Source organism: Pyrus communis, chromosome 13 (genome assembly GCF_041283825.1).
Source record: "Pyrus communis isolate YQ-2024b chromosome 13, ASM4128382v1, whole genome shotgun sequence".
NCBI lineage: Eukaryota > Viridiplantae > Streptophyta > Magnoliopsida > Rosales > Rosaceae > Pyrus > Pyrus communis.
The window spans coordinates 26,801,694-26,822,197 of NC_142577.1; the positions used below are offsets into that span (position 1 = coordinate 26,801,694).

General features: G+C 33.2%; 1 protein-coding gene and 1 long non-coding RNA gene across 2 annotated transcripts; one reads left to right on the plus strand and one right to left on the minus strand.

Annotated features, from left to right (window-relative positions):
• Positions 1 to 2,309: 2,309 nt before the first annotated feature.
• LOC148692024 (uncharacterized) lies at positions 2,310 to 3,731 on the minus strand. Its single transcript, XR_015954657.1, has 4 exons — positions 3,584 to 3,731; positions 3,385 to 3,438; positions 2,909 to 3,238; positions 2,310 to 2,505 (listed from the first exon to the last, which is right to left on the minus strand). It is a non-coding gene; the product is annotated as an uncharacterized LOC148692024 (long non-coding RNA).
• Positions 3,732 to 16,295: 12,564 nt separating this feature from the next.
• Positions 16,296 to 20,485, plus strand: LOC137737816 (WRKY transcription factor 72A-like). The gene is made up of 5 exons (XM_068477380.2): positions 16,296 to 16,551; positions 17,052 to 17,132; positions 18,126 to 18,701; positions 19,045 to 19,158; positions 19,264 to 20,485. The coding sequence occupies exons 1-5, from the start codon at positions 16,402 to 16,404 to the stop codon at positions 20,182 to 20,184; spliced, it is 1,842 nt and encodes a 613-aa protein (XP_068333481.2). The 5' UTR covers positions 16,296 to 16,401; the 3' UTR covers positions 20,185 to 20,485.
• The last annotated feature ends 19 nt before the right edge of the window (positions 20,486 to 20,504 follow it).

The window sequence follows — 20,504 nt, forward strand, 5'->3', positions numbered from 1 at the left end:
TATTTACGTTAAAAAAAACAAAAGAAAAAGAAAACTTACAAAATAAATATATTCATCTATTTATAACAGTGAGCTACCCACAGATGTATCGAAATTACTATAAATATTGGTTTTAAATATTATGTGATCTGAACTTGAAAATCTCCAAGTAACTACAAACAAATATCAATTTATTATACCACTACCTCAAATACTAATATGTTGTTGTTTTAACTTTTCTATTTTTTATGTTAATTTATACATGATACGATCCAATTGTATAGTTGGATGTTGATTGCAGTAGCGGAGTCATGAATTTTACCCATCTATTTAAACTGAACAAGGAAAAAAAAAATTATAAGAAATATAATAACGCAAAATCATAGATTAAAAGCTCATTGAAGACTATAAATGTAAATGTATATTAAAAACTATATTTCTAATATGACATAGAAAAAAGGTCAATAATAAAAAATCCGCACAACATACAATTAGTCACCAAAGTAACATGACTAGAAATAGTCTGAGGCCCAGAAGCAATGTTGCTACTCTGATCTCAAAAGGCATTGCATAATAAGTGTTAGTTGATTACATTAATCGGTGATTAGCTGATATAATAAAGAGAAAAAAAAAAAAAAAACCAACTTCGTCTAAGGACAGTTAGAGCTTGATATGGATCAAAGACTAAGGGATATTTCAATTAGTAATACTTTTTAGAAAGTATATGTTAGTAATTCTATAAATAAAAAGAAAATTGTATAATCGTTAATGTTCATTCATTTGTTGTATTGCTAATGATATAGTATAAAGAATCAAAGTATAATATTTTTAAAGGAAATTTTAACGAAAAACTCCTGTTACTGTTCACTTTAACGAAAAATCATATTTTTACACTAAAAAGTCAATCCTAGTATTATTCACTTTACCCTTTATTTTATCCTTATTATTAAAACTCAAAGTTTTCAAGTCTTTTTCATTAGTTTTTCTATTTTTAAATGGACCAGACGGGTCAAAATTTTGAGAAATTTGATAAAAAAAAATACAAATAAAAGTGAGAAAAATCAAGTAACTCTCCTATGCCTTTATTAGCCCTGCCAGTGGTTAATTGGCATGACAATGGAAGGATCAATTTCATCATAACATGAATTTTGGATTTGGCATAAAGTTAACTTATGGAAGTTTGCTAGATTAAGATTTTGTTTTTTTGTTTTTAAATGATATCAGATGGTGGCTTTGCCATAGTCATCCACCTTTTCGGGGCTAGAAAGACTCACAGAGGCATTTCAACCTTCTTTGGTCATCATATTATGATTCACCACACCAAAAATCGAACTCAAGATGTGACATATAAAATACAAGCATAAAATTTGTCATTAACAACTGGAACATCCGACCATGATTTTTTACGCTTTGCACACGAGAGTTGAAAATGTTATCAAGCTGGCTCCATCGGTCACGATTCCCAACTTTATTCAGAAAATGAGGAAAAAAAAACCCGGATCCAATAGTTATCGAACCCAAAGCCACAACTCAATTACTTGTCGGGATAATGCTAGGAAGATTAAATTTGAAAACTAAACGATATGTTACCAACAAGAATGAGCATGTTTATCAACATTTAAGCAATAAACCAATCATCAACCTTCATGTCTTTTAATTTTCAAAACTTTGTCTACAAATTTAGTTTCTCTAGCATTACCCTTACTTGTTCCCAAACATTCTTGGCTTTTTCATAGTCAAACATTTTCTGTGTGTGCTTTTGCAAATTATGTAAACATTTAACTTATTTTAGCTATAATATTCTTTAAATTAAATTACTAAAATTCACTTCAGAATATTAATCCAATAAAAATTAGACTAAAATAATTGTTCAACAAATAGTTGTAAAATTAAATTAATATAACTCCCTAAAAGTCATTTCAATCACGGAGCGTTATGCGTGACTTACAAATTTTAGATGTATTTATATGTGATGATTGGTTCAATATATAGAAATATAAAATAAGGGCGATTATCATCTTTAATAATACATGCAGGAATTTAAAGTATTTTACATAGAATATGTAAAAATAAAAAAAAAAGTAATAAATAACAGAGGTCCTTGATACACTTGACAGCAAAACATATCATGAACTTATATCGTTCTGTCTTATTGAAAATTTAATGTGTTTGGTTAAAATCAAATATTAGCATTATTTGTATATTATTTAGAGATGCAAATTGTGCAATTTTATTTTTATTTTTTATGACCGTATGTTGGAAGTTTTCGCAAATTGGTCATAGAACTTTTTGCCATATAAGGCTAATGAATCTTTTCCAACTTACACGAATTCAAAATTATTTTTCACCATCCTAAGAATACACATCTACTATACTGCATAAGTCGCCGAAGTCATGATACTGGCTTATTTATTTACACTGTAGTCTGTACCCCCAAAAGCTAGCGCGTGGTCGTTTTTCAACTATTTGCAAGCAAAAGCCCATATATAGTTCCACAAAATCTTGCCGTGATTGATGTCCAACTCTCTGCAAAAGAAGAAAAAGATTTTCAAATGGATTATGGAACTAAAACAACGCACCATTCCACCAATTTTGATTTAAAACCATGAGCAACTCATTGGGAGTAAAATGATGAAAACAATCTACTATTGAGAAATCTTTTTTGGACGATTCAAAAGTGTATAGCATAAATAAAATTAAAAAAAAATTTTAATCTTATACCCTAATATTTTAGAGGTGAATCCATTTAGTCAATCCGTCTATCATAATCCTCTTTCTCCCTTACATTTGGCAGTTGTGTAGATTTGCATCTCTAGTCAATTTTTTCTTCTGTTGTACTTTGTTTGTTGACAAAGTACTTTGCAAAAAGGAAATAAGAATTGGTGATTAAGAGTAAATGAAATACATACTATCAAACTGAAATACATACCTTAGAATGATTATTCCCACCACCACAGCCTTGTTGGTTCGATATATGTTTGGAAATTTTATCATCTCAATAGAACACTCAAACACATGGTAAACCTCATCTTACTATTTACAGCAGAATAAGTAAATCTTTTCCTTGAAGTTGAATGCTCTCCAAATGGAGAAGAGCTTGTTCTTGGTCTTTTAGAATTCCTCTGGACTCATGTAGAAAATCTCAGCTGAGGCCCTTCAACCATCCTTACAATTAGTCTCCCAGACATATGCTCTCTAAAAACTACAAACTCAATGAACACACCTTCCTCATAAATACGATTTCTCAGCAATATGCTCCCTAAACAAATAATATTGAACACTCGAAAATGTCAGGATAGTTCTATAGTATGCAAGGAGTAATAGTTCTAGTCTTACCTATTGGGAGAATAATGTGAATTCGTGAGGACAAATCATAGAGACAAAAGATCGAAACAAATGGCTTACTGACTGAGTCGACTCCCATCTGAAGCAAGGGAAGCATGCCAACAGGCAACATACCTGAAAAAGCAAACGTTAAATAAGAAGAAATATTGGAGAATCTATATACACAAAATATTCAGGATTTAAAAAAACATAATCTTCAAAAGCGAACAAAGACAAAATCACATACAATGAATCAGAAGAACCTAATCACATGATGTACCTTGTCCTTTCTGATGAGCTTGCAGCTTGAAGGAGGACCAACACTGAAGGCTTGAGCAAGAAGCTTATCACCCATTCAAAATTAATTAGAAACAAAACGAAATTTGAGCAATTGATCGTTTGCAAGGCTGACATGCATACAATTCAGAGACGATGGTTTACCTTTTTGTTTATAGAAGTGGAAAACATAATCTTGAGAGACGATGGGATTACCATGTTCTTTTTTCTTATTTTTTTAATGTTTTTTATTTTTTCAATAAAATGAATTATAAATTTATGTTTTTTGACAAAAGTACCCCTGCTATTTTGATTGCATTATTTTCATTCAGTTTTAGACTTTTTGTTTGAGGGTTATTTTAGTCTAAATATTTTTGGTGAAACCTTGAGGCACCAAAGTTGTTTTCTGACTTTCTAATATTAGAGAATATTTTATTTTTCAAAATTAGAGGATGTAAAATTGTTTTGGGATCCGGAGTCTAAATTCCATGGTCTCAGTTTTAGGCTTTGGCCAAATACATCGGAGATGGTCTAAATGAAAAATGGTGCATTTAGATCTAGGTCCAAAAAATTCAGCTTCTTTCGAATTTTTTTGTTAAACGATAGATTTTATTAGATTAGATGTTAAATTACTTACCGAAGGGGTTCGAACCGCCGTCGTACAAGGACTCAACACTTTCCACCATTGGCGACTTGCAGCTTCTTTCGAATTGAACCTAGGTACATTTTCTTAAAAGTTTACGTCTAATTGATCTTTTCTTATGCCCGTTTTGCCATTTATAATAAAAATGAAAATATATATTCTGGACCTTATAATTAGTACCTTCAATAGAATAGAATAGGTTAAAAATCCAAAAGAGGAGAACTGCAACGAAAGGCTCAAGATTGGCCATAACTTACCAACGCACACTCTTGGGTTACATGAATTATCTCAAATTAAACTAAAAAAAATGTTACAAATCACATCTATGTTATGGTCAAATATGTGATTATCTAACTAAAAGCAAGATGGGATTAGTTTGTTTTATGACGTCCTGGTTGAGGGGACTTACCCCAAAAGCCTATGTACATTTAAATTAAGAATAAAAGTATATACATATAATTCTTTTCAAACGATAGAAAATTTTATTAATTTTGAAGGAAACATTTATATCAGGGCCCAAAGAATACAACCATTTCGGTTCAAAATGATTTCATCTATAAAGATCATCTTTCCTCGAAACAAAAGAAACAACAAGATGTGTTGCCCTATTACAAACGCTACGAGCAAAAGAAAACCTCTACGCCTCATCAATTTCTTTTGTAAACATATAAGAGACCTTCATGCATAGCGTCAGGTTGCATTGGACCATTAATCATGCCCACAAGACACCTAGAACCTGATTCCAACGTGAACCTAAAAAAACCTTTCTCTACACATACCAAGATAAAAGCACTTTACCGCTTCAACCTCCAGCGTTATACTTGATTCGTCGGAGAAGCTTCCAAAGTCACCAGCCCCCTGAAAGAATATGCCTGCACAATCCCTGGCCACCCATCCAAAACCACCTTTCCTAGTCGCCCTTCGCCACGCTCCATCACAGTTCACCTTCATAACGCTACAAGGTGGTCGCTCCAAGCAGATAGGACCAAAAATCGCAACCTGAACAGGACGTCGCACTTGACCCACCAGAACCAAGGAATTGAATAAATTAACAGAAAATTAAGGGAGAAAAAAATAAACAAAGGTACCTCCGTATCTGACCAGCACCTCTTGCCTTGGTTTTATATCTTCAAATTCTCCCTATTGTTGTGCGGCATCATCACTGTATCCATGAGTTGGACACATTTTATCTCAACAGCCAAACTATTCCTACGCTTCCAAAGCCTCCACAAACCAAACATTATATATCCACCGTATGAGCTCATGAACTTCCATCTCCTGCAAATAGCGTTTGAGAAGCCACTGTTAGCACTCAAGAAAATCCACTCGCTGCACCGTATTAGAATCAAGCTGGACTGGACTCCCAACCCAAAAGGCTTTCGCATACGGGCACTGAAAACACACATGACACTGCGACTCCTCCCCTACACCGCAGTTAGGACAAGATGTTTCAAGTCGTATTCCTCGTCGCTTGCGGTTGACCCTAACTGCCAAAATATTCTTGCTGCACCGCGCAACTTATGGAGCGCATCAAGTTTCTAGACAGCTGACCACAAATTATTTTCTTCTTGCCCTGCTATCGATTCGTCCATACCTTTCCTCCCTAATTCACTGTTGCGATTAAGATCCTGCGTTACTCTGTAGCCAGACCTGACGGACTAAGATCCATTCTTCTAGACAGCTGACCACAAATTATTTTCTTCTTGCCCTGCAATCGATTCGTCCATACCTTTCCTCCCTAATTCACTGTTGCGATTAAGATCCTGCGTTACTCTGTAGCCAGACCTGACGGAGTAAGATCCATTCTTCGTTTGACCGCCAAACTTACTTAGCAGCATGCTAATGATTACGCGTGCATGCTTCATCAACTTGAAAGCACCTATCAACAATATATCTTCTCCATCCTCCGGTACTTGTATATCATTTTACTCCACCACCCTTTCCTGCGTCTCATCATCATATCACAAAATAGGTTTAAACGTTTCGTGCGCAGGCGCAATAGATCATGTTTCATCTTGATATACCTTCCGTCACCTACTCTCTATCTATCGTACTCCAGAAATTTTTTCATTGCGACGGAAAGCACAGACTGTATACCACGTGTTTTTATATAAGTAGTGAGAAATTTTATTTTTGGAAAAATTAGTTTCTAGTCTCTAGTTTATAATGTTTATTGACTAAGACCTTATCAGTTTTTAGATTTTGATCAATGTCCCTAACATTAATATATTAATGAATTACATGTAAGTTACATAATTTTTATAAAAAAAATTAGTAATTAATTTAGAGTTTTAATACTCACATCCTTATTAAACTCCTAAATAATTTTCAATTCAAACATTTCCCAAATATAAAAAATAAAATTAGAATAAGTTTGTACCCATTAAATTTTTATAAAAAAATTTCAATTTTTTAATCTTATTTGTATCCATTCTTAAATATATCAATTTGTTAAAAATGTACCATTTTTTACTTTAAAATGTCCCCATTATTTATATAAAATTTCATCCAATCTTTTCTCTAATTCATTTTTTAAACTTATATGGGTACATTCTATTTCATTGATTCCATGTCAAGTTTAATAGAAGAAATTTAATAATGTTATTATGCCTAATATCTTTTTTTTTTGTGCTTTTGAAAAATGTATCCATACTTTGGTACAATAATTTTTTGGTCAGTTTTGATGAACGTATGTACGCATGTACACACATGCAAAATATATTGGAGAGTATAGTTCATCTTTAATTTTTTTTAATCCCACTAAATTATGGGTTCTATTTAAAATCTCATTAATATAAATAACTACAAATTTCATTTTTAATTTAAAAATATAATAACCTACGTAGAAATACATTATTACATTAATGTCAGAGACTTTGATAAAAAACTAAAAACCACCAAGGTTTTAGTCAGAGAACATTGGTAGTTAGTGTTGAATGAAGTGCCATGTCAGCATAAGTAGATAGTGACTGGAGTGCCATGTCAGCAGGGTTGTTAGGCTGATTTGTTAGAAGTCGGTTAGATAGTTAGATTAGTAGCTTAGCTGCTAATTCTTGAAAGAGTATATATAACAATCTTAGCTATGCAATTGTATTCATTCAGAATCATCAATATAAAAGATTTCATTTCTCTCTCTTGTTTTCTCTCAATTGTTTCTTAGCTTTTCTCTGTTCTTCTGGGTTCTTCTGCATTCTTGCAGAACTGTTATCAGTTAGGGACCGCATCCAAAGTGAAGTTAGTAACTTTTTAACACATATATCTCACCATTTGTATAATGACATGTAGTGTGCTACTCTGTGTGTCGGTCACACTGAAAAATCTATCATCGTACTCAAGCACCTACAACGTCGTTGCAGTATACCTACTCTAAAAATATACATACTTGTAACTCACTCCATTAAGAATTATAGATAAGTCGCCCTATCTTATAGATGATGTACTAAATGTTAGATAACTAAGTGGACTTGGATTGTCTGCCCTTCCCATCCCATACCCTTCTCATCTCCTCTTATTTATATGGTCACGGTTAAGCCACGTCAACATTTTATATTGATTTTTTTTATAGAAATAATAGAACAAAAAACAATGGGAATATAAAATATTGACGTAGTTTAATCGTGACAATAGAATATAGGAGGGGATGTGAAGGGTATGAGATAGGGAGGGTAGACAATCCAAGTCCTAACTAAGTATGGTTATCAATCCCATCAAAAGCTGATGCAGTAAATACCGCCACCTTTTGTAATGAGCAATTATCTCTACTAATTAATAAAACACTCATCGCTGACCAAAATTTTATGAAATTACTAGTTTAACCTTCTAATTAAAATAGAACATGAATAAGAAATATGGGGTAGAAATGTAATTTCACACAACCAAATTTTATTTTTTTATTTTTTTTTCAAAGTCTCAGCTACATGTGATCTTAACATATATCTAATTATATATAAAATAAAAATAAAATAAAAAAAACTACTAATTTCCACATTCTCTATTACTCTCTTACTCTCTCCTTTTATTTCAAAAACAAAAATAAAAAAATTTCTCACACATTTTATGTGTGCCTATATACTAGTTTATTATTACCTAGGGGGTCCACGTTGTCAGTGGAATATTTCAATTTGTTGACCCAAAGTTTTGGCAGTGGCTGAAGAGAGAGAAAGGCACTCCATTTCATTTCGATGGAACGACACACATGATTGCTATGAAAGCAACTTGATTCGTGGTCGTGACGCGCGTGTGCAAAACGGGAGATAAAAGTATAACCTATTCGTGCCGCACGTGTGCGAAACGTGTTAGCCTTTCGAGTACGAATTAGACGTGGGAGGGAAACACTACGCGAACGCAGAAAAAGGGATTATTTCCATTTTTTTTTCTTTTTTTGTCTTTTCGATCTAGTACGAATTGATTCCTCTCGATTACCCGAAAGTAACTGTCTGGAAAATCGTGGGTTCATTTCATTACAGCAATTTAACGGTGATCATTGCTCTCAAATACAGAAAGTTAAATGCCTAGAAAATTCATAGCTCCATTTATCTGCAACAATCTAACGGTGATCATTGTTCTCGAATACAGAACTGACTGAATATTAAAATAAGCATCAAAATTTACCTACTCGAGTCTATCCTGATATTACGGCCACCACCAGGATTGACTGTCGAACCGCCAGCAAAGCCACCTCATTCGTTGACACCTCCACCACCTTGATACAAAGCAGAAGAGCCACCAAAGCCACCCCATTCATTGGCACCTCCACCACGAGCAAAGCCACCATCTTGAGACACAGCAGAACCACCACCAAAGCCACCACCTTCACTAACACCTTCACCACGAGCAAAGCCACCACCAGGATTGACTGTTAAACCGCCAGCAAAGCCACCTCCTTCACATCATATGAAGAAGACCTGCTAACGGAGTACCTCCTATGGAATAAAATAATACGAAACCCATGTCCAGTGACAAAGGCAATTTCCAAGATATCGTTGGGAGGGCAGGCTCCGTGTCCTTTGATGATTCCTCTAAGTAAACAAAAATAAACTACGACATCATACTATTTTTGTTATTATTTAATTAACTCATGAATTCCTATTTTATTAGAGTTGTTCAAGTTTGGAGTCCTAAAGAATATTGGATATTTCTATATCCTGCCCGAGGCTGGGATTGAAGAAGCAAGCGTAAGGCCGTGCTATTTTGGGCTCTGGAAGCTTGCGGTTGAACGGACTGTGCAACAACGTAGTATTACAGTAAGTCATGCCAAAGAATGGGATTATCATATGTTTGGGGCGCCTCTGGTCTGGAATCCGCATTTCGAATAACCAAAAACCACTTGGATTTGGCCATTGTTCCTTTGGAAGCAAGCGATATTCGGTCATTCAAAATGCGGCGGGTTCCAGATCCGGAGGCACCCCAAACATATGATAATCTCATTCTTTGGCATGACCTACTGTAATACTCTGTTGTTGCACAGTCCGTTCACCTGCAAGCTTCCAGAGCCCAGAATAACACGCCTTACGCTTGCTACTTCAATCCCAGCCTCGGCCAGGATATAGAAATACCCAGTATTCTTCAGAACTCCAAACTTGAACAACTCTAATAAAATAGGAATTCATGAGTTAATTAAATAATAACAAAAAATAGTATGATGTTGTAGTTTATTTTTGTTTATCTAGAGGAATCATCAAAGGACACGGAGCCTGCCCTCCCAACGATATGTCGGAAAATTGCACTAGACATGGGTTTCCTATTATTTTATTCCATAGGTACTCGGCTAGCAGGTCTTCTTCATATGGTGTGAAGTCGCTCCCAACACCAGTAAACCCAGCAAACGAAAGAGTCTCTGGTACATGTGCAGCATACGTCAAATCAAAACCTGCCATTTTTATCCTATAACAAGTGATTATTAATTATTTATATAGGGAAGTAGGAGGCTGGAAGGGGAAACGTCTAGACTATTTTGTTTATTGGGCTGACCCAATAATATAATAACTAATAGAGAGTTTTAACGAAAAGTTTATGGTAATTTACTAATTTTTCTTCTTTTTAGGTTAATATTAACAAAAACCCTGCGTATTATCGACAATATGATCCTTATGTAGAAATGTTGGTATGTAAAACATTATTTTGTACTATCTCTTTTATTTTTAGGAATATCGGATGAAATTGTGAATTTACAAAATTCTGAAATCATAAATTTACGAATTTAATTTACTGAAATCATAATATATCATTGATATGTTACCGTACTTAATTTGATTAGTTCATCAATTTAAACTTTTGTATATTCATCGTTCCATCTAGTTTTATTTATTTATTTATTATTATTTATTTTTTTTTTTGGTAATCTTTAATCCATTTCATTTGTTTGCTCAGGTGGAGAAGTATAGAGTTATTGAGATAGTCCATAGGAGCACAAATTTACAAGCCATAAAAGGTTGGAACCCTGCCCCTGCATCAATACACCATTGTAAAGTTAGTGGTCTAACCATTTTAGCTCCTAGGGCCCCACTGGGGAGTATCGTTTTGAATTAGACACTATCACGGACGTTTTATTTTATTTTCAAGTTTTTTGTTAAGGTGATAATAATGAATTTCGTTATAACAACTCCTTTTTTAATTTTGAAGACAACAAAATTTACATTTGCATGTGTTTTGAATTAACCACCAAACCGTGGTATTGAGTGATTATATTTGCACGTGTTATTTAGTCATTAACGTGTGTATTGTTTGAAGACTCATGAGGATGAGGGTGCACCCACATTTTCCCTCCATATATATCTTTTGTCCTGCTATAAGCCATGCATCACTTTAGCCCCAAATTTTAAGCACATCAGGTATCAGTTTTGGATGTTTCTTATGATGGTTTTTTTTTTTTTTTTTTTTTTTAAATTTATTATATATATATATTTTTTTAAATTGACCTAAAAAAACAAAAATTAAGTTCTATGCAAATACAACAGTATTGAAGAAAGTGAACGTTCATGAAGTAGTCTAACTTGTTATAAGCAAGTTTCTTACCCTTTTGATATGGACAGAGTATATACCCTTATATTTCAGGGCAACCCATGAGTTCCTAATTCATCTATAGGACTATTTCTCTTATGGGCTAATTTGGAAAAAGGAAATATTTTTCTCTTCTTGATTTCATAGATAACATAAATAGAGGGAAATGAGAAATTAACATAATAGTCTGCAAGCAAAGGGAAAAATTATATATAGGCAGGAAACAGAAGATATGATCAACTAATATTAGTCTAGAACTATAGTTTCAAACCTTTAATGTAAAAAATTTAAGGCTTTGTATTTGTTGGATTGAAGTTAATTGGACTAACCAATACAATTACAAATTCAAGTTGATAATGGTATTATTAAAATTAATTAATGATAATAGAGGTTGTTAGGAAAAAATAATTTGAGGATAGGCCCGAGCCTACCCTAATCTTAGGGTGCTCTGCCAATGACTGAGTGGCTACATTTGCACGTGTTATTTAGTCATTAACGTGTGTATTATTTTAAGACTCATGAGGATGAGGGTGCATCCACATTTCCCTTCCATGTATTTATCTTGTTATAAGCCATGCATCACTTTAACCCCAAAATTTAAGCACATCACGTATCAGTTTTGAATGTTCCATATGATGGTTTTTGTTAAAATTGACCTAAAACAAAATTTAAGTTCTTTGTAAATACAATGGTAGTCTAACTTCTTATATGAAGTTGTCTAACTTCTTATAAGCAAGTGTCGTGCCCTTCCAATATGCATAGAGTATATACCTTTATATTTCAGAGTAACCCATGAGTCCCAATTCATCTATAGGACTGTTTCTCTTGTTGGATATAGAAACCCTAGCCTTTAGATTTTAGTACATAAAAAAAGCGATACATTTCATCCTATGGAAATAATTTAAATGTTATAATCATTTTGTAAACAAATGGAAGAAACAATTGGCATGTGTGTATCTATAAATTTTCGGTGCAGCACTTTATTCTGATTTCTTGCAGAAAAGGGTTGGGACTTTGTTACTAGTTAATTTTCTAATAATTTATAATTGGCTGTATTCTTTATACATGATCCAACTCGACTGATTAATATATTATTTTAAATCGCCCACTCCACAAAACGTCATGCAATTATGTGATAATTCATTAGACAAGAAAGACAAATTTGTTGGTCCCTCTTTAGATTAATCCGATTGCTAACCTACTTTATTAAATATTTACTTTTAAAGAAAAAACTTACAAAATAAATATAATTCACGTACTACTACAGTGAGCTAGCCACAAATGTATCGCAATCACTATAAATATTCTTTGTGATTTGTGACCCGAACTTGAAATATTCTTCAAGTAACTACAAATGTCGAAATCAATGTAAACATTATTTATGATTTGTGATCTGAACTTGAAATATCCTCAAAGTAACTACAAATGTATCGAAATCACTATTAATATTATTTTTGATTTGTGATCCCGACTTTATAATATCCTCCAAGTAGCTACAAACAAATATCAATTTATTATACCACTACCTCAAAGACTAATATATTGTTGTTTTAACTTTTATATATTTTGATTTTAATTTATACGTGATACGATTCAATTATATAGTTGGACGTTGACTGACATAACAATGGATGGACCAATTTCATCATAATATGATTTTTTTTTTTTTTTGTGTGTGTAAATTGTAAAAATAAGGGGGTCAAAAACCCCAAACAAAACTAAGAAACACACGGACAGACAAAACGAGCCTTAGGAGATCCCTAAGCAACCATCCATCAACACCATCCCAATCCACATAGAAGGATCATGAAAGATGCAAACCCTCGGATCTATATTGGAAGGATCATGAAAAATGCAAATCCTCATATCTATATTGTAGTTCCAATTAGCTAAATGATCATCAACATAACTTTTTTTCTCCAAAAATTTAAAATATGAATTTTGGCATAAAGTAGACTTATGGAAGTTTGCTAGATTAAGATTTACCTAATTAAACAGACACAAGTGATTAAGTAGATGATTCACGTCATTAATTAAGAATATTTCCAATCCCATTGGCAATTTTCTATAACTATAATCTTATTATATTACTAGAGGTCAATGTGTTAAGTTATTCAATGTGTATATAGATATGGTTAATTTAGTTTCAAATACTTGAATGATCATCAGCATCCATTGACCTAAGTTTATACAATAACAACTACTTGATTTATTTACTAATTAAGAATCTTATATAAAAAAGTTTCAAAAATTTCTTATACCTAAAAATAAAAATCTGTTTCTTGAGATTCATTAGTGAGTAGCTCCTTAATCATGTGTACCATCAAACCCGTTGGCTTGAGCTGTCAACATGTACAACACCCTTGACCCTATTTTTTTTAGTTTTATATTTAATTATCAGTTGTTATTTTTCTTAATTAGATAGATTTGTAATCTTGTTTATCAGACTTCTAAAGCCAGATTAATAAGATAATGCTTGTACTGTGAGACAAGTTAGTTAGATTTAATTAATTAAGTCATCGTCGATAAGCTAATGAAACAAGTTCTTAAGTTTTAAGTTGATTTTCATCTGCTGGCTGCTGTTATTAAGATATAGTATATACCTCGCTGGCTGCTGTCGTTTGTTTTTTTATTTTTTTATTTTTTTTTTATTTTTACTTTGTCTTTTGTAATGAAAGTTGCAGTTTTGGACTATTCGTTTACTAATTAAATAACGATAAATAGTCCACTAAATTTGGCTTATAAATCTCTACAATGATGTGGATAAAAAGAAAGAGCCTCAGGGTCTCTCCATGTTAACCGTACTAAACTCATCATCTTCTATTTTTTATTGTGGCTGCCGGCCAACTTCTTTTGGTCACATACATGTATAATAAGTAGCGTTCAAACGGTAATTAATTAAAAATATACATATAAAATTGTGTTCAAGCGATTAAAAGATCTGTGAGAAGTAAAAGGGCGGTATAAAAATCACCAACTTTAAGTTTGTTCTTTCACTCACTCATGACCTTTGGCCAAAGATCGAAGTCTTTGTAAACGACTGATTTACAAAGGATTAATTTGATGCGTCCATCATACAGCGAGGACTTTAATATTTAAGCAAAGAAATTAATACAAAAATAAGAGGAAGCTCATCGTATTTATATGCTTTCATCATACGCCGAGGATTAATTTGTTTTCAAGGGCCAATTGATAATTACGTATGTTCTATGTTGACAACTATGTGGACATTCGACAACTACATGGCTTTCGAAAGGTCAGAAAATGGTTTATTATTTAAAAAAAATTTGTTACAGAAATATGCCTTATTTTTATAAAGGAAATTAATTAGTTGATGCAACCCAAGTTATTGATGTTATGATGGTGGCACGTTGCATATTTAAGTGTGAAAACAAAGAAATGTTTGGAACTGTCAATAGTCCGAGTTCGAATTTTCACTTGGGGCCACCGACTTCAAATTTATCCCCCAAACTTCACCTTTCACTTAAAAAAAAAAAAAAAAAAGAACTCAAAATTTATCAATATATCTTCAAAAATTTATCTTGAATAAAAAAAAAAAAAATTATCGATCTATGCAACCCTTGTCACTAAATACTGCAGGTTACTGGCTCAGCCTAAATCTTCCCACTCCATGGTGTTAATATAAAAAAAATACTATACATTAACAAAATCATTTCGACAAATGACGCTTTAATGTTGTGATGAAAATCAATTATGTCTATATACTCTGGTACAGTTACCAATCCTCCTCATCTTATTTGACAACTAATACTTTAATTCACTAACGATATCATGTGTTAAGAAAAAAAAACGTTTTGCTTAGTTGACCTACAAAGGATAATACTAGGAGATTGATTTTTGAAACTAAATTTTTTAAATTATATGACATGATTATTGATACTTAACTTATTACAAAAGTGTTGATTAACATGTTTATTTTGTATTGATGACATATCATATGATTTACAAATTTGATCTAAGAAATGATCTACCTAGCATTACTCTAAAAGAAACTCAATAGTTCACCATAGCTAATTGGCTTGTCATTTCAAAATTGACTAGCACAAGAATCTGTCACAAAAAATACTGTCCGCAACTTAATAGGTTTTTGAACATGATCACGTATAATAAGCACAATATATATACCTGCATGTAGAAAATTCCACACAGTCGTCGACCACCCTTATTTTTTTATGTTGTGAACTGTGACATATTTGTTTTAAAATAAATAAACATCCCCCCTGGTTTTGAAAAACTTTCAACTATGAACCAATAATGGCGTAAAAAAAAAAAATTCTCTACACTGAAAATGCACCGAAAATCTGATGGAAGTCACTGGAGTCAAGGGTTTGATGACGGCGGATGAGGTTTGACTAGAATAATATAGGTCGGTAGTCGTGTGACTTTTTTGCACACAATTGCAAGCAAATCTTTCAATGTGACTTATAGATCATGTAAAAAAATAATAATAATAATGTTATTCACACATTTTTTTTATATACATTTTATGTTAGTTTCTGTTATTTTATGTTATTCAATTTATTTAATGTGACTCTCAAAAATTAAGAAAAATATGTAAAAAGTAAAAAAAAAAAAAAAAGTGTTTAAATAATATATTCACACATTTAAAAAAAAAAAAGTGTGTGAATATATTATTCAAAGATAATGATTACGATCCTCTACATCTTTTTAGTTTAATTTTTCGGATATTTGAAGCATGATCTCGTAAAGTTAGTGTTTCATTAAAATCAAACTGTTAAATTTAATTTTTATTAGCTTGCTAGCTAACTAGCTACGTTTCTTTATAAATAGTTAATCAATTATTATAAATAAGTACAGTGGTCTAAACTTAAACTGGGAAAAAAAAATGGTCTAAACTTATAATATCGACTTGCTTTCTGGGGGGTATTTGGCTAGCACCCGGCTCCTCCTTGAAAAAATGTGTTTGGGTTGTTGACATATCTCAATGAGCTAGCTTCTTTTTCTTTAGTAACTAATAACACACACACACACACACACACACACACACACACATATATATATATATATATTATTTGTGTGTATTTAAAATTATAGATAAGCACTGGCATGGTTATATATTGAATACAGACGCAGTCAAAATCTGCAGGCTTTATATATATATATCTCTCCGTACACATACAAGAAGCCAAACTGCAGCCATGGAAATGCCAAAGAGGCCTTCAAAAGCATTAATGGAGAGCGATAATACTCATGAGGAAACGTCTTCTCTTGGCAAAACAGTTTTGGAAGACAAAACTGTGAAATCTGATGGTGATCATGAAGAGGGTACTCCCATGGAGATAACCAAGGTGAAAATATTTCATTTAATTATTTACAACATTTTATATTTCCTTGCCAATTTTATATGAAATTCGCTTATCCTTTTCTTTTCTGGACTGTTCTTATTTTTGTCTAAAATCTTATATTCAAAATTTAACTTTAAGATGAATTTATGAGTTGGGATATCGCTCAAAATTGTTTTACAATAATCGACCAAATACCAAAACTTGGTATTTGATGAAATAATCATTACATATGAGTTAAGCTAGCTTAGCAAATATATTCTAACTGGATTGCTGATGAAGTTTGGTAGTTAATATGAGATTAAGAATATTGCACCCTGAAGGCCGGCGTGAAATTAATTAATTAATCTTCCTTTTTTCACTGTTTATCTCCGTGTCTGCCTTCTGATGTTTTGATTCTTCTTTCTTTTCTGATATGATACTACAAAATAATTCTCGTACTGTATATATTGGGTTTTATTGATCTTAGTCTTCCTCTCAATCCCCATGAATATATCCTAATTCAGGGAGGACATGGGTGGCATGTTGAACCAGACTTGGAGCCTCCTTCGACTGGAAAAAATAGAGCCCTTGTCAACCACAAACAGGTAAAACTAGATAAAGAATGGGAAAGAACCAAGGAAATTAAGCGGATGTGGATAATTTTAGCGTTATAGTAATTTCTTCCTTTTGAATGGTAAAATAGAAAACATCAATTTACCTTGAAATGTTCTCTATATTTATATATGTTAAGCTGATCTAGTTTTAATTTTTTATTTTATTATCAAATATAGTTGATCTTACTTATGGGTGTGGCTTCAATGTTATATAGCACTTGGATTTAATAGTGTTTATTCATTTTTTCGTACTAATCAGTACTACTCACAGTTGAAGAAAAATTATTTAGTAATATCGTATATTTATCCATATTATGATGATATTTCAATCATCAATATCATGTGATAGATCTGACTTATCATCAGAGCCTTCGAATTAATGATCATGAATCTACCACAGCCGACCAAGTCAATATATAGATGTAGATTCCATCTGATATCGAATCATATATCTTAAGACACTGAATGACATGGTGTGCTCACATATCGCTTTCATTAATTGGTTTTAGCGGGTATTAGGCTAGCCTTTTACTTTTCATTTCATATTATTAATAAAATCTAGTGGAGGAAGGGCGGACGGGGATTTTCTAGATGCAACGACCTTTTCTCCTTCGAAAAAAAGTTAATGCCTCACACACGATTGTTGATAAAAAGCTAATCTAGCATAATTCTTCTCTACAAAATTTACACAAATACACACACACATTATATACATTATATTATTTTTAATTCACATAGATTCCATCTGAAATAGATGCACTTTTACATGTGCAATGATATTAATAAAATAAATCTCTGCATTTTGAACTCTGTCCCCACAAGAATTTAGCAAGTCCTATTTAACATAACGTTACCGCTAAATGTATATCATAACTGGTTAATTTTCCATTTTAATATTTTTTTCATTTAAAGGTGAGATGTCTTACATTCAAATTTTGCTTAAATATATCGTTGTGTAAATATATTCCCTTTGTGTTGCCCTAGCGGGATGAGCTGCAATCAGCAAAAGCAGAAATGGTAGAGGCTACGGAAGAAAACGAAAGGCTAAAGCTGTTATTATACCAAATCTCTAAGGATTACCAGTCTCTGCGGATGCATTTTCATGGCCTTCTTCAAAATGGAGGAGAAACTAAGAAATGTACCGATACTAGTAGTAGTACTGCTCTTGATCTTACGCATGAGCAAAATACTGAAGAAGCTGATGACCTAGTGTCTCTTAGTCTTGGGAGAACCTCAAGTAGTATTGATCAGCCCAGAAAGGATGGTCGGATAAAAAAGATTAGCCAACTGAGTTCTAGTACTAATGGAAAAGATGATGACGATGATAATGGAATGCTGAATGGAGCTGGACTTGCACTGGAGTTGGGCTGCAAATTTGAACCGGCTGCTGATCAGTCAACCAATAATAGCTCTGGAGGCCCAAAGGAAGACGACCTGGCTGAGATATGGCCGCCTAGTAAGACGTTGAAGACAACGAGAAGTAGAGATGATGAGGCTTCACAACAAACCCATTCGAAGAAAGCTAGGGTTTCTGTCAGAGTTAGATGCGATGATCACACGGTTAGTATATCAAACTTAACCTTTGAACCAGATGTTTCATGCATTCCATAAATTAACCTCGACTATATACATTGAAAGTTACTGCCAACAAATTGATTAATTAAATACGACGTTTGGTAAGTAGGTATTAGGTATTGTTATACATAAGGTCACGTTGCTCAACAAATACGTAGATTGCAGACTTAGGCAGCATGCATATTTAAAGAATTAACCTAACGAATGATATAAATTCACATCTGAGAATATAAGCAGATTATGAAACAGTCATTTTATATAAATGATTCGCCTTATATTTTATTCGTGTTAATATGGATTAATATCTTATATATGTTTTGTACTACAGATTTACGATGGATGTCAATGGAGAAAATATGGACAGAAAATAGCAAAAGGAAATCCATGCCCTAGAGCGTACTATCGTTGCAGTGTCTCATCATCTTGCCCCGTGAGAAAACAGGTATGTATGTCAGCTTAATTCGTTAAATTCAGCTTAATTGCACCACTATGCTTTACTTTCTTAGTTTCTTATGTGTAATATTAAAGCTTGTTCAATATTTTTCAGGTGCAAAGAAGTTTCGAGGACATGTCCATACTAATCACAACCTACGAAGGAAGCCACAACCACCCACTTCCCATGTCAGCCACAGCCATGGCCTCTACCACCTCCGCCGCTGCTTCCATGCTTCAGTCTCGCTCATCTGCCTCCCAACAAGGCCTCATCAACTCCACCACCGCTCCCATCTCCGCCTCCACTGCTAATCTCCAAGGAGTAAACTTCAGTAGTACTAGTACTCTCTCTCACAATTCAAGGCTACCACAGAAACACTTCTACTTCCCCAACAGTTCGATCTCAACCAACAATTCCCACCCAACTATCACTCTTGATCTCACCGTCCCATCTCCCTCTCATTTCGGAATATTCCCCTCCGCGTCGGGGAGCAGCTTTTCTTCCAACCCAAGATATCCCTCAACATCTCTCAACTTTTCGTCTTCTTCAGACCACAATAACACATTGCAATTGAAATCTCCTTGGAACAACATCAATCACACAGCTTCTGGATATTTCAACTATGGGAATAGAATTAATCAAGTTGGATCAGCCCTAAACATTGGAAAGCAACCAATATTTCAAGAACATAACAAAGTGTACCAATCCTATTCCTACATACAAAATCAAAATCCCTCTCCTCCTCTTCATCATCCTCAGATGTTAACCGATTCAACGGCCACCGCCACAAAGGCAATCACATCGAATCCGAAATTTCAATCGGCTTTGGCAGCTGCACTCACATCATTTGTTGGCAATGGGAGTACAAGTAGTACTACTGGGATCAGAGAAAGTCATCAAAGTACTGTGACTATTGCAGAAAGTGCTTCTGGGCTGAAATTGAAGCGGGGTGAGTCGTTGACGTCGAATTCAATATTCCCATCAAGCCAAAATGGAATCGGGTGTGCATCAAGCTACTTGAACAAATCTTTGTGATTTTTTATTCATTATCTTTCTTTGATTAGTTACTGGCTACAAATCTTGGTATCTAGAAAAATCCATAAACCAAGCAAGGCATGGTGTAATGTAAATCAGATGAGGTGTTATATACACACAATGTAAGAACTAATACGAACGGTAAAACTTTCGGAAACTGTTTGTTGGCACTTCAAAAATGTTATCGGTACATTCCCTTATGTATATTCATAAAAAGGGTGCAGGATGACATTTTCGAAGTGTCAATAACAATTCCCAAACTTTATACAATTATAAATTCACATCATGATTAGATAGGTTATTCATTCATGCCATTTTTC